Here is a 13,601-nt window from a genome sequence, read left to right on the forward strand (position 1 = left end):
CCGCGCTGTGATTGGCTGCGGGCGGGGCGGAAAAGCGCGTTCCCCAGGAGACGGCCGGAGGGGAGGGGGCTGCGCGCCGGCCTGAGGGCGGTGGGTGCGGGCGGGGGCGCGGGGCCGCGGGAGCGGGACAGGGGCCGGCGCCCCGGAACGGCGGGATGGCACCTCCTTGTGCAGAGAGGGACGGTGATGGCCCGCTGCCCTGGGTCCCTTTGAGGAGCGGGAGGGAGTGAGGCGGGCTGGCTGCCTGGGGAGGGGCTGGGCTGGAGGGCTTTGCCCGCCCTCGCCGGGACTGAGGATGGGAGGGCGAGGGACGCGCTCGGCTCCTGCCGGGCTCCCGGGGATGTCCCGGGACTGCTCTGAGGGGCGGCGGTGGGGGAAGCCCGGCGGGAGCAGCGGGATCCCATCGCCAGCGGCCCCGGGAATCCTGTGCCCTGACCCCGGTGTGCCCTGTCCCCGGAGCCCGCTCACAGCCTTGGGCCGAGTGTCCAGCCGGGTCACAGCCCCTGGGATCGCTGTCCAAAGCTGCTCTGGGACACTCTGGGACACACTGGGGCACGGTGGCACTTTCATCTTATCTGGCTTTATTTCTATAATGGTCAGTCAGAGATGTTTCAGGAGAAAAGATGTAGAGGTGACCCAAACCCCTTTCATAGGGACTAGTTGTATTTTGAGCCTGTTCTCTGAATAGGCAGGGACAGTTTCTAGATTATTTGGGTTATTACAAAAAAACAGTAGCAATCGTTTTGGAAGAACGTGATGTTGGAATTCCTGTGTTTAAAAATTAAAATTTATCTCCTGATTTGCTCTTCAGGAAATGTATGGCAGTTTAGCAACTAAATTTGTATTAACACTAAGTCGTGTTATTCCTTAGCACTTTGGTCAAAAAGAAGAAATAACCACTAACAGCTGAAACATACATCTTCTCCACTCTGGCTAGGCAGGAGCAATGGAGACTTCTGATGGAGAAAGTTTGGGTGTAGCCACGTGAGTATGCTGCATTCTCATGTGTCAGATTTCAATAAGCTAATTGCTAATTAAAATATCTTGACAGGAATATAATTACACAAATGAATTGACACCAACACTGTTTAGTAGATTCTGCCCCTTAGGAGAACAAAGGTGCAGAATGCAAAGCTGCAAGAGGGAATAACATCAGTACAGAGTTTAGGTGAAGTCAAACTAAATAACACTGTGGTCAGTGTAGCACTGGGTAGCTGTGCTGAGGGATCACAGCAAGCCTTGTAAAGGCTGGAAATTGCTTCTTCTGGTGTTCATTTTAAATTCAGAATTCTCCTTTTCAGAGTGTTTGTTGTCTTATGTCACTGATCCTGAGAGGAGACTCTTCCTCTGAGTGTTCTCCTAAAACTGAGCCCATCCACAGGTGACCTCAAGCAAATTTCACACTGGCAGGTGTGAAGCTAAGGTGCTGCTTCACCCCACAAGTGCCAGCCATACTCTTTTCCCAGGAGTTGTGGCAGAAGGGGCTGTGTGACTATGCCTCTGTCATGCATGGATTTAACTCTTTCAGCCTCAGACTGTGGCAGAAGGGGCTGTGTGACTATGCCTCTGTCGTGCATGGATTTAACTCTTTCAGACCCAGACTCTGAGCAAAGGCTGGTGCCAGGGCTGCCTCAGCAGCACAGTGTGCTGGACCAGTCTGGGTATTGTGACAGGGAGTTAAACCCCAGAGTTGGTGAGCTCGTGTCTCTGTAGGTGTGTGGATGTCCGTGTGTTGTATGAAGAGATGGAATCGAGTTCTTTTGGAACAGATAAATTCCATTACTTGCACAGACTTCAACCAGGGTTTAAATTAACACTTTCTCTGTTGCTGCTAGGATAAGCTGTAGAACTAGCAGTAGCATTTATTTGGATGGGGAAAAGAGTGGAAATTACCGCCGGCAAAGGCAGCGCATGCCAAGGGGAGCTCTGAGTCCCGCTGAGCTGCCCGGAGGTGTCCCCGGGCCGGGCCAGCCCCGCTGCCGGCCTGTGCCGCCCTCTCGCGGGCTGTCCCCGGCCCTGGCTCCGCTCCTCTCCCCGGAGCAGCAATGCTGTTGCTAGGATATCCTCGCTGAGCAGAAGCCTTTTTAAATTAAAGATCCCTTAATTTTTCCTGATCAGAGCGAGCCTGATTATAGTTAAGCTGTCGGCTAAACTGCTGTTGGATTAATTTCACTGGAGTATTCTCTAATGGCAAAGTAACTTTAATGGGCTTTTCAAAACTTAGTCTGAAGGGCTGTCCTACTCTGTTTACTGATGAGAAAGAGACATTCAATTGAATTTAAATGGTGCTTTCACTGATCGAAGCGATTTTTTTTTCTTAAAGACAAATATCCCTGTTCCTTTGAGACTTCTTTTCCTCACATGTGAGAAAAGTTTATCTTTCATCCCTTGGAGGAAATAGGAAGAGTTCATATCCCACTAAAGAGCTGTGAATGCCAAAGACATCCTGTGGATTATTTACCGTGTCTATATTGCACAATAACAGATCCAGACTTCTGATACTGGCACCAAAGATTTCGTCCCTGGATTAATTCAGATCCATAATGGTGTTTAATATTTGCTCATGATGGAATAACTTTAGGAGATTATCCCATTTATTTGGATCATATAACGATATTTCTTGCATAAGAAAAATATTTAAGTTTCTTCAGTTATGTAATACTTGTGTATACACTCAGTTTAAGTTGTTCCACAAGACCAAATATTTCAAAATATTCTCTAGAGTGTCTACAGTTCTGTAATCACCATGTGCAGGAAAGAGAAGGGAAACTGGTAGCAGCTGGGATTTGTGGGTTGGAAAAGGTTTAATTTGCTGTTCTAATTACACTCTTTACATTCTTTTGCACCAGAACTAGAATTACGTTGACAGTAATGACAGTAAAACAACATTTATTCTTTCTTGCAATTAGCACCTTACTGGGAGGAAATAGAGTAGAGGCCTGATGAGAATCTCCATGGAGCAATCTTCTCATCAGTGCCATGGATTGTTTTGTAGGTTGAAACTAGGAAGTTTTTCAGTTATCTTGTAATTACTGGGCTTATTTGTTTATTTGTACTTGGGCTTCTGTTAACACTTTTTAATTTTAACTTTAATTTCTGCTGTGGTCAATATATATATTTTTTCTTTTGCTTTCAGCTCCACCACTTCTGATGAGTTTGATGCAGTTGTTGGCTATCTGGAGGATATCATAATGGGTAAGGTTTGCAAGTAGGTACAGACAACAACAGGGCTGTTAAACATGTTGCCAGCTGCTCTTCTGTTAATTAGCCAACACACAGAGCCCCTGCCTGCTTCATGGAGGCTTTCTCCTTCCTTTCCTACCTGGTAGTGTAGTAAAAATATACATAAAATTCTTCTGTGTGCTTGTGACTCTTGAAAATTATTCTCCACATCACTGCAGCACATTGCTTCTTAGAGAAACAGTAAAGATGCTTGTGCATCTCACAGAGAAATCAAAATTTTCTGGGATTTTTATGGAAGAGACTGTGAGAGGCAGCCTTCCCTTCCCCAGCTCTACCCAGACTTCTCCTGACATGTCTGTCAGGATGTTTGGTTTGTCTGGGCAGTTTTCTGCAGTGCCCAGCCACTGCTGCTGCTGCTGCTGCAGGGAGCCTTTTGCACTCTGATACAAAGTTGGTTCTGTTGAGAGTTGGTTCCATTCCAGGACTGAAAGCTGCAAGAATGGGGAACCTTATTTCTGTGTATCCAGCCCTAAAGCACAAAGATGGTCACAGAATCACAGAATGGTTTGGGTTGGAAGGGGCCTTAAAGATCACTCACCCCCCTGCCGTGGGCAGGGACACCTTCCACTAGAGCAGGCTGCTCACAGTCCCATCCAGCCTGGCTTTAGGCAGCAAAAGCTGCTCAGTTCTCAGGGATGTGGCTTTAATGAGAAGCCAGTGTGTGCAGGGAAGGTTTTTACAAGGTGCCAAGGCAGAATTCATGCTGATCAGCCATCAGCTGCTTTATTGAGACAGCACAGAATTTCTTTGGTCACATCCTTCCCAGAGAGATGCAGATTCTGGAGCCTCAGTTGCCTGGTGATGCAGCTGATTCTGGATAAATGTTAACTAAATTAATTTGGAATGTGTCAGAGTTTGGAAGGCTGAGACCTGTGTCCTTTACCAGTGTTCATAAGTAAACTTTTTATTTATACCTGTTTTGTGGAATTCCATGGTAACTACTGTATTTATTTTTACTCTTCTTTGCTTCCACAACTGGAAAAAATTCTTTGGCAATTGAAAATTTAATCTGGGAATTTCACTAATATTTTTAAATTCAAAGAAAAAAACTTAGAGTTCTTGTAGAGAACAGATAATCACTTATTAAAAAATACAGATGTTTTGCTGACTTTAGAGCCAGAGCAAAAGGAGGTTGAGAATAAACAACTATTAATAAATGTAGAGCAGGAGGACTGTTTTGGTAATATTTCACCATCAGCCTCTGTTCTCTCACAGATGGGTCAGAAGTGGTGGTTTGGCAGCAGCTGTGGGGCTGATGTGATGAACTCTGCACGTGTGCAGGGCTCTGTGGTTACAGCAGGGAAGCAGAGGACCAGTGAATGTGGGGTTTGTGTTACAGAAAGAATGACTAAACTCCTAACTCTGTGCTGCTTTTCTGTCATGGCCCAGATGATGATTTCCAGTTAATACAGAGGAATTTTTTGGAGAAGCACTACCAGGAGTTTGACGACTCAGAAGAAAACAAACTCATCTATACAGACATTTTTAATGAATATGTAAGATACCTTTTCCTATTTTTTCTTTTTTTTTTTTTAATATAGTTCTCCCTTTGTAAAATACTGGGCTTACTTGGAGCAGATCCCAACATGTTCCTGTCTCCTTCAGCAGCACAGCCATGATCTGTGAGCAGAAAGTTTTTTTCTGAAGCTTTAGGTTCCTTTCTCATTGTTTCACACAAAATTTTCTAGAGATATTCTGGAATTTGTGTAGCTCCCTTGAACAGAAATTTAGCCAATTGCTATAGTAAATAATTTGTTTAGCATGTGTTCAAACAAAGTTTCTTCTTTTCCAGTTGTTTTATTTCTTGTATTGGATAATTCTATCACATTCTTCATGCGAAGCATAATCAAGAAACTAGACCAGTCTGCTATTCAGTTTTCCAACCATTAAATGAGTTGGAAAAATATTTGTTACTCGATACAAATATTTGTTACTAGATACAAACAGTCAGTGTTTGTTCTCCCCAAGATCCCCAGAAAAAAAATGTGCAGCTCTGCAGCTCTGTGCCTCAGGGCTGGTGTGAGAACAGAACCAGCAACACCCCCTGAGGAATCTGCAGCTGTGCCCAGTGAGGATCCTGCAGAGTGTCAGGAAGGTGTCAGTGTAAGGATGCTGTTTGAAATCTGCCTCTGAAATCTCTTGTGATCTTACTGGGGTGGTTTGTCTGGGTTTTTTTCAGATCTCTTTAGTGGAGAAATACATTGAAGAGAAGTTGCTTGATCGGATTCGTGGGTTTGATATGGTTGCTTTCACAGTGTCATTGCAGTAAGTCTCTGCTTTGCTTTTGGTTGAGGAGTGGCTTGTGTGCCTCTCAGTTCTTTTTATCTAGATTAAAGCTTAGGTTTTTGGCTGTTCTCCCTTTAGCTAATGGTTCCACTATAAGTTAAAATAGAAGTGTTCATACTGGCAGTGGCTGACCACTTTTCTTGCCTTCAGCATGTCCTGCAACTCTACATTTCTGAATTGTCCTGCTGAAATACATTGGGTTTGAAGGGGTAGGAAGAGAAATCAGAATGAGAGCACTGGAGGATTTTTGTATTTCTTGTCATTTTGAAGCCAGACCCTTATGAGGTTGTGTCCTATCTCTTCCAGGCACCTCAGCAGCCTGGTGGTGTTTCAGTCATGTGGTTGAATTCCTTTATTGCAGTTTTCATATGGAGCATCCAGACAACAGTTTGGTTTGTGTTCAGCTTTTGCATTGGGTCATTTTAGCTTAACCAGCTCCCTGAAGAGCTTGTTTTTGAAAGATCACTGGTTTTCCCCTTGAATAAGAAAATCAAGTGTCATTGGGAACTGAGTATCTTAAAACATTTGAATCTGGTTAATTTTTAATGTTTCTTAAATAAACAGATCAGGTTTTCAAGGGCTGATAGGATACTCATAGGTCTTGGATTTAGATTAATTTAACAATGTAGTTGGATTGGAAATACTGCCCGGTGATATTTGGCTGCAGTTTTGCTATATGATAACATGCAATAATATTCTTGTTTAAATACTGATATCATTCTGCTTGTCCTTTTTGACCTTGTATCATTTTAAAAATAACAAATTTTCCTCACACAATTTTCTCATTCCCCAACTTCTTTTTCTCTGTAGACAGCACAAAGATGAAGTGCCAGGTGATATATTTGATCTGCTTCTCACATTTACAGACTTTCTGGCTTTCAAAGAAATGTTCTTGGAATACAGAGCTGTGAGTATATCACATTGTTTATTTTCATTGGCACAGTAGCTGTTGGTTTTGTGTAGCTCCACCTGAGAGTGCCGAAGGAAAAGTTGCTACAGTAGGTCACAGTATTTAATCAAAGGCTGTAACAGAGTCAAAAGAAAAATTAATTCAAAGAGTGGCTTTGTAAGCTCAAGCTGCACATTTAATGATTTATAGAAAACATTAATAAAGCTGGCATGTGGAGCAGTTCTTCCTGCTTTTGTGAACTTCCTGCATTTGTGAATATTGTTTTCCAAATGAACAGAAGGGAACACTTTTTCACTGTGACAGTCTCTGAGCTTGTAGAGTCTCCATCCTTGGAGACAGTCTAAAGTTGTCTGGACACAGTCCTGAGTGACCATGCTTGAGTGTGGGGTTTGGCCCAGATCACCTCCAGAGATCCCTCTCCACCTTGGCCACTCTGACTCTATAGTATCTTCTTTTATTTTTTATTCCTGGTCTATCCAAAATTCGCTTTTTAAGACTCTTTCATTTGTTTTCTCCTCCTCTCTGTGCCAGCTGGAGAAATAAAAAAAAGTGCTGAGATTTTTGGATGAGGTTTTTCCTAGCAAAATAAAAATCACTGCTCTCCAGTGTCGGTCCAGTCCTGTTTGACAAGGAGCAAAAGAGTCACAGTTGTGGTTGTGCCTCTGCCTCTTCCCCATCCCTGTGAATTTTGTGGAACTGGGGACAGGCTGAAGAGAGTCAATCTGTATATCACCATCAGGAGGAGTTTCAGTTGGGATTTGCAGATTGGAGTCTCTGAGAGGCGAATGACAGGAGCCAGATTTCAGTCGATCCCTGAGCCACAGCGTTCCCAACCAGGGGCGAGCAAAGCTCTGCTCTGACACGGGCAGGGTGACAGCCCCCTCACCCCAGGGATTCCTGCACAATCTTCTTGGGTTCACATTCAATCCCAGATGTTCCAGTAACATGTAATTTCATATTGGTTTGATGCAGCAGAATATGTTTTGCCTGTTTCATTTTTTGAAATGCTTATTCCAAACCATCATGGAGTCACAGATTTCTCTTTTTTTCCCCATGTTTCTAGGAAAAGGAAGGTCGAAGTCTGGATTTAAGCAGTGCGTTAGTGGTGACTAAATTAAACCATTAAACAAGTCATTCCGAAGGGAGTTCTGTTGTATTTTAAGCGAGGTCTATTCAAATTTCAGAGGTGAAAGGCAGCGATTCCCAAGAGAGGCCGGGGCAGAGGGGCGGGGACTCGGCTCCACTCGGCCCCTGGGAGGGAGGTGGGTGTTCGGTGGGGCCGGGCCGGGACTCTGGGTCCTTTTCCAGGGCGTCAAATCAAAGCTTTCTGGAATTTTTATACCCTTGCACAAATGGATGGAAGAGACTGTGAGAGGCAGCCTTCCTTTCCCCAGCTCTACCCAAACTTCTGACATGTCTGCCAAGATCTTCTTAGAAGCTGCCATGGTTTGTCTGGACAGTTTTCTGCAGTGCCCAGCTGCTGCTGCTGCTGCAGGGAGCCTTTTGCGCTCTGATATCAAGTGCCTGAGCTGCAGTTTGAGCTCCTTGTTCTTTGTCCTGTCTCTGCTGAACACAGAGAACAGTTTATTCCTTCTGTTCCTGCAGCACCATTGCTTAACTGCAAATCATCCAGTTCCAACCCCCCTTCCATTAGAGCAGGTTGCTCACAGTCCCATCCAGCCTGGCTTTAGGCAGTAAAAGATGCTCAATTCTCAGGGATGTGGCTTTAACTGAGGAGCCAGTGTGTGCAGGGAAGGTTTTTACAAGGTGCCAAGGCAGAATTCATGCTGATCAGCCATCAGCTGCTTTATAGGGACAACACAGAATTTCTTTGGTTATATCCTTCCCAGAGAGATGTGGATTCTGGAGCCTCAGTTGCCTGGTGATGCAGTTGAATCTGGAGAAATGCTAGTTAAATTAATTTGGAATGTGTCAGAGTTTGGAAGGCTGGAGACCTGTGTCCTTTATCAGTGTTTGTAAGTAAATTTGCTGTCTAGATTTTGGAATTCAATAATGACCTCCCATGTTAATTTTTATTAATTTTATTGATTTTATTTTCTTACTGTTCCTGTTATTTATTTATTTATTTATTTATTCATAACTGTGGAAATTTGACCCTTGATTTACTCACTGACAACCAAATAAAGGCAGATGTGTCATGGGCCAATGACATGTGTCCAGTTCCTTTTCAGTTCTCACCTTCCATCACTGCAGTTCCATTTCCTGATCCTGCCTCTGCAGACAACCTGGTAAAACTTTTCCCCTGCAGAGCATGCAGTAAGATTTGCAGTGTTGCTCACCATGCACCAGCTTTGGAACTCACTGAAACTACTTTTACTACCTTGTACAAGGAGGGTGTGAAAGGAAAAGCTGCTCTGCCTGGCTGGGCATCACTTCTCGTTCTGACAACACCCAAAAGGTGAATCTGTGGTCTGCAGCACGGGGGAGCCGCATGGTTCTTCCCTCTCCTGAGGCACTGATCCTGCCTGTCTTCCCAGAGCTTTTGCAGACTTGACTGTAATTTCTGAAAATGACCTGCAGCTAATGGGCAAAATTGACTTGCTGGTTAATTAGGTGAACTCAGGAGTGTGTGGTGCTGAGCCAGGAAGAGGGAGTGATCAAAGCCTTGGCACCTCGTTTGTGCTCTTGTGGTCTTGGCTGCACACTCTGAGCGTGTGTGTGCATAAAGCAATGAGAGGTGAACCCCATGGCCTTTTTCCTTCCATAGCCCACATGGGCTAAAACCCACATGGAGTGGGAAGGAACAGCCACCTCTGCAGTGACATCTCTGCTGTCCCCACCATGCTGTGTGTGCTACTTCCTCATAAGTTTTCTCATGACAGACTCCAGTGCTGGATTGAGGAATGTTTTTATTTAAAGCATAAATTTTCTATTCAAATTGTTAGAAATCAATCCAAGAGCAGTAATGACTGTTTCCCTTGCTTCACTTCTTATCTTCCAGCTCTGCCACTGTTTCTGCACCCCGTTAATTGCATTACTTACACTGTAGCTGTGAATGAGCAGAGAGGGGAGCCTGGGCTTGAGTTAGTCAGTTTTAGTATTGCACTGTGCCAAACTGGCTGAGCCCCCTGAGTGGAGCTGCTCTGGTGAGGATCCAGATGAGCCCCAGGGATGAGCAGGAGCTGCAGCCCCAGCGAGTCCGTGTCCCCGTGGCGATGCCGTGGGGTCGTGCTGTGGGCACGTCAGCTGGGAGCATCCTCAGGAACCACAGGGCAGCATCCACGTGAGGCAGTGCTGAGCACTGCTGCCAGCCCAGGCTGCTCCCAGAACGAGCCCCGGTGGCACACGAGGCTCCAAGGCTGGCACAGGCCGGTGCAGGGTGGCCCCGGGGTGGCCGGGCTTTGCTGCCCACTCCTCCTCACGCGTGGTCGGTCACTTGGCTGGTGGCCGCGTTGCTGCCCAGCCCCTTCCAGGCGCGGAAGCTGAAGAAGGTGCTCACCCCGTAGGTGATCATGGTGGCACAGGCGAAGAACTGGAAGAGGAGCACACATCCATCCCCGTGTGAGCACGGGGGCTGCCCCGGCCCGCGGCCCTGCCCTCCCTCCCGCCGGTACTCACGGAGGCGGCGGCTCGCCGGTTGTAGTCCCACTGCCGCCACGACGTCGGCTGCACGGCGGCCGCGCACGTCACGAAGGCGGTGATGTACAGCACGGTGGCCGCGGCGTTGCAGATCATCAGCTGGGGAACAAAGAGGAGCTCCTGAGGTCTGGGCTTGGGCTTGTGCATGCTGGGGTGAGGCAGCAGCAAAAGGCTCAGCTTCACATTCCTCCCATTCCCCAGGAGAACACATTAAATGCTCCCCAGGTTGTGCTGGGAGGTTTTTGGATGAACCTACAACTACAGCAGTTGGTGGCTGTAACTTTCTGGACTGACACAAGACTTTCTGGTTTGAGCATTTTCTAAGCAATTCAAGGGCAGAATGAAAAACATCACTGTGCAGAGTGCAGGGGACTTGGTTCCATCAGCCCAGAAGAGACTGAAGCCTTCCCAGACCACCTTTCCAAGATGTTTCCCTCTTGGGATCCCCCCTCACCCCCTCTCAGCTACGCACCACGAGGGGCCAGGGGACCATGTAGAACTTCTGATGAAGCTGCAGGAGGTAAGTCACCAAGAAAAGGAGTGTTAGTATCCAGAAGAAGAGGGACACGAACATCACCCAGCCGTACGCCGCGTGCAGGTGGTACGTTGTGGCGGCGATGAGAGACCACACCAGCAAACCGAGCACCTGTGGGGTGAAATGGGAAACCTGTTCAGGGGCTGGTTCCTGCAGGGGGAGCACAGAACATTGCCCACAAGCCCAGGCACACCAGCACCAACAGCAGATGGGTTCCCTTCACTCCAGGAGGGCAGCAGAAGGGCAGGAGAAGGGCTCCTTGGAAAGCCGCTGTGCCCCTGTGTAAGCCCGCACCGCCCATTGTCATGGAAGGAACACAACAGCCTTTGTCCTGCCCGCGTCCAACGCCCTGGCTGCCCCGACAATGCCTCCTTGTCTGTCACATCCATTTCTAACACTCGTGATCACAAAATATGTGCTGGGGAGAAACATGCTGGGGGGCTCCTGCAAGAATGGGAGGTGGCACGCGTGAGCTGCTGCGGGAGGAAAGCAGGGGAAAGTTTAACAGTGTGGTCTAAGCTGCAGAGGTGGGAGCAGCTGCAGAGTTGGAAGGTCTTGGCTGCTGGCCTTGCTTCCATCTCTCTTTCCTGGCGCTCCTACAAGGCACCTCCAGCAGCATCCTGCCCAGCCGCTTCCCCGAGCGTTTGTCTCTGTCACCGCCAGCTCAGCCATGCCCAGGGGCTGCAATCTGGAGCCAGGAGCCGGGTCTGTGCCAGCTGTTTGACAGTGGCTGCTCAGGGCACATCCCACAACGCTGCCCCGAGGAGAGGGGACGAGCGAACAGGCTCCCGGCACCGTGGGCAGGTCACGAGTGGCCCCGTCCACAGAACTCCCATCCCCGTGCGTTCATGCGGCACCGCGGTCGCGGGGACAGCACCAGCGGGAGATTATTGTGGTTGCCTCCGATGCTGAAGCAACGGGCAGTGATGCTGCTGCTCGATTTGACGGTGCAAGGGCCCTTGGGCTCCTCTGGGAGCCTGGGAGGACAACCTGGAGAGCTGAGAGTGTTCCAGGGGGCGTGAGAGCCTCACGGGCACCCCCAGCACAGCTCCCCTGGAGTCACTGGGCTTCACACACCCCGACCCCATCGGCTGTGCCCTGCGGAGATGCCCGCACGGATCAGCCCGTGCCTGGCACTGGGAACCACCCGGCACTGAGCGGAGTTACAACCGGCAAGGGGTGTGAGGACAAGAGTCCGATTTTTCCTCTGGTTTATAGAGTGAAGGAGGAGAGAGGCTGCACGGTCTTAGGGTTGGGGATTACCCAGGGTTAGACGGCGGAGATGGGGTCGGAGTGGCAGCCCGGGCTGTTTCCAGCTGAAGAAAAGCACCCGAGTGGGTGATGCCCTCCCCCCTCCGCCGCGCCCTCTCCCCGGTACTCACGGCCTGGGCGCACATCAGCCCCCCGAGCGGCGAGAGCAAGAAGGAGCCGTCCAGGGCCGGGGGGGAGCCCGGGGAGGCGTTCCGGGCTCTCGCGGCTCCGGGCAGCCCCGCCATGCCGCGCACCGGCCCCGGCACGGCCCCGGCACGGCCCCTCCGCGGGCGGGGCGCGGGTGGCTCCGGGGCGGCCGGGCTGACCCCGCCGCTGCCCCCGCCCCGCCGCCCCGGCATGCGGCGGAGCCTCCGCCCGGCGCCGCGCTGCGCTCCCGGTGTGGGGCCGTGTCCCCGTACCGGGGCACCGCCAACAAAGGGCGGCCCCCACCGCGACAGCCCCCGCTCCCCGTATCCCGGCGATGCTCTGCTGGAGCAGCCCGGGGCACCGGAACCTTCGGCGCAGCCGAGTCCTGCTCGGCGCTCACCTGGGACGTTTGGTGGCCTCCGGCGCATCCTGCTTCTCTGCGGGGTCCGGGCGACACGCGTCTCCTTGTTAAGTCCTGGAATAATTTGGGTTGGAAGTGATCTAAAGGCACCTCGTTCCAACTCCCTGCCATGCCGGGACACATTCCACTAGACCAGGTTGCTCCAAGCCCTGGGACTGCCTCCAACGTGGCCTTGAACACTTCCAGGGACGGGGCAGCCGTAGCATCTCTGGGCAACCTGCGCAGAGCCTCATCAGCCTCCACTCCGGGAGATTCCTGTCAGCCCGTATCCCGGGCTGGTCCGGGTCACTCTGGGTGGCAGCAGGACCCTCTGGACTATCAGCCACTGCTCCCAGTTTGGTGTAATGTGCCCAGGGCACCCGGGCCCCATCACGCAGGTCGTTAATGCAGGCCGTGGCTCAGGGCTGGGCCCGGGGCTGTCCCGGGCTGTCCCGGCAGTGACCGAACGCGGCGGCTCGGTTGGGATCTGGGATGGCAAGCGGCTGCAAGAGCAAGGCGCCCAGCAGGTCAGGATGGCCGAGCGGTCTAAGGCGCTGCGTTCAGGTCGCAGTCTCCCCTGGAGGCGTGGGTTCGAATCCCACTTCTGACAGCTAACTTTTGCGCCCCCCCGCGGGCGCTTTTAGCTGCGGAAGGCGGGCGGGAGCGGAAATGGAAAAACAAAACCGACCAAAAGCGCGCAATTAAAAGCAATTACCTAATTAACTACAGGCGAGCAGAATGCAAAAATACTCGAGCTGTCAGAAGTGGGATTCGAACCCACGCCTCCAGGGGAGACTGCGACCTGAACGCAGCGCCTTAGACCGCTCGGCCATCCTGACACCACTGGGCGACCGTTTCGGCCTGTGCTACACTTGAGGGCGTTGTGCGAATGTTCCGTGAGCTCCATCACACCAGGGGCTGTGACGTCGCCCTGCTGTGGCACCTTCCTGGGGAACTTTCTCCAAAGCCCGACCTTCCTCTTCACGCAGAGGAACTTTTCCTAACATCCAGCCTAAACCTCCACATGCGCAGCTTAAGCCATTCCCTCAGGTTCTCTCACCAGTCACAGACAGCAGCGCTGCCCCTCTGCCGCCTCTCCTGAGGAATCTGCAGCTCACAATGAGCTCTGCCCTCAGGATCCTTTGTTCCAGGCTGAACAAGCCACTCCTCACATGGCTTCCCCTCCAGACCCTTCACCATCCTCACAGCCTCCTTTGGATGCTCTGTTA

The 13,601-nt window shown here is 50.1% G+C and overlaps 2 protein-coding genes and 2 non-coding genes across 5 annotated transcripts; 2 read left to right on the forward strand and 2 right to left on the reverse strand.

The window, feature by feature from the left end:
* The first annotated feature begins 71 nt into the window (after positions 1–71).
* Positions 72–7,573, forward strand: ARL2BP (ADP ribosylation factor like GTPase 2 binding protein). 2 transcript variants are annotated; one of them, XM_030956117.1, is made up of 7 exons: positions 72–90; positions 872–984; positions 3,137–3,195; positions 4,633–4,739; positions 5,423–5,508; positions 6,340–6,436; positions 7,503–7,573. In XM_030956117.1, exons 2-7 carry the CDS (start codon positions 947–949, stop codon positions 7,563–7,565), a joined length of 450 nt encoding a protein of 149 aa, XP_030811977.1. In that variant the 5' UTR covers positions 72–90; positions 872–946; the 3' UTR covers positions 7,566–7,573. The 2 variants fall into 2 exon arrangements, with proteins under 2 accessions (XP_030811977.1, XP_030811979.1); XM_030956119.1 differs by lacking the exon at positions 72–90 and adding an exon at positions 109–183.
* Positions 7,574–9,453: 1,880 nt separating this feature from the next.
* PLLP (plasmolipin) lies at positions 9,454–12,080 on the reverse strand. The gene is made up of 4 exons (XM_030956181.1): positions 11,957–12,080; positions 10,512–10,685; positions 10,019–10,138; positions 9,454–9,932 (listed from the first exon to the last, which is right to left on the reverse strand). Exons 1-4 carry the CDS (start codon positions 12,068–12,070, stop codon positions 9,819–9,821), a joined length of 522 nt encoding a protein of 173 aa, XP_030812041.1. The 5' UTR covers positions 12,071–12,080; the 3' UTR covers positions 9,454–9,818.
* Positions 12,081–12,899: 819 nt separating this feature from the next.
* TRNAL-CAG lies at positions 12,900–12,982 on the forward strand. The gene has a single exon. It is a non-coding gene; the product is annotated as a tRNA-Leu (tRNA).
* Positions 12,983–13,128: 146 nt separating this feature from the next.
* Positions 13,129–13,211, reverse strand: TRNAL-CAG. The gene has a single exon. It is a non-coding gene; the product is annotated as a tRNA-Leu (tRNA).
* Positions 13,212–13,601: the final 390 nt, after the last annotated feature.

This window comes from Camarhynchus parvulus, chromosome 11, assembly GCF_901933205.1.
Source record: "Camarhynchus parvulus chromosome 11, STF_HiC, whole genome shotgun sequence".
Lineage (NCBI taxonomy): Eukaryota > Metazoa > Chordata > Aves > Passeriformes > Thraupidae > Camarhynchus > Camarhynchus parvulus.

What these genes read in the sequence shown, in the direction of transcription:
- ARL2BP (XM_030956117.1), top strand. Translation starts at nt 947, where the DNA reads ATGGAGACTTCTGATGGAGAAAGTTTGGGTGTAGCCAC. An exon ending in CAGACATTTTTAATGAATAT is followed by an intron (nt 4,740 to 5,422) that starts GTAAGATACCTT and finishes GGTTTTTTTCAG; the next exon opens with ATCTCTTTAGTGGAGAAATA. An exon ending in GCTTTCACAGTGTCATTGCA is followed by an intron (nt 5,509 to 6,339) that starts GTAAGTCTCTGC and finishes TTTTCTCTGTAG; the next exon opens with ACAGCACAAAGATGAAGTGC.
- PLLP (XM_030956181.1), bottom strand. Translation starts at nt 12,070, where the DNA reads ATGGCGGGGCTGCCCGGAGCCGCGAGAGCCCGGAACGCCTCCCCGGGC. An exon ending in GGCTGATGTGCGCCCAGGCC is followed by an intron (nt 10,686 to 11,956) that starts GTGAGTACCGGG and finishes TTCACCCCACAG; the next exon opens with GTGCTCGGTTTGCTGGTGTG. An exon ending in TGGTCCCCTGGCCCCTCGTG is followed by an intron (nt 10,139 to 10,511) that starts GTGCGTAGCTGA and finishes TTTGTTCCCCAG; the next exon opens with CTGATGATCTGCAACGCCGC.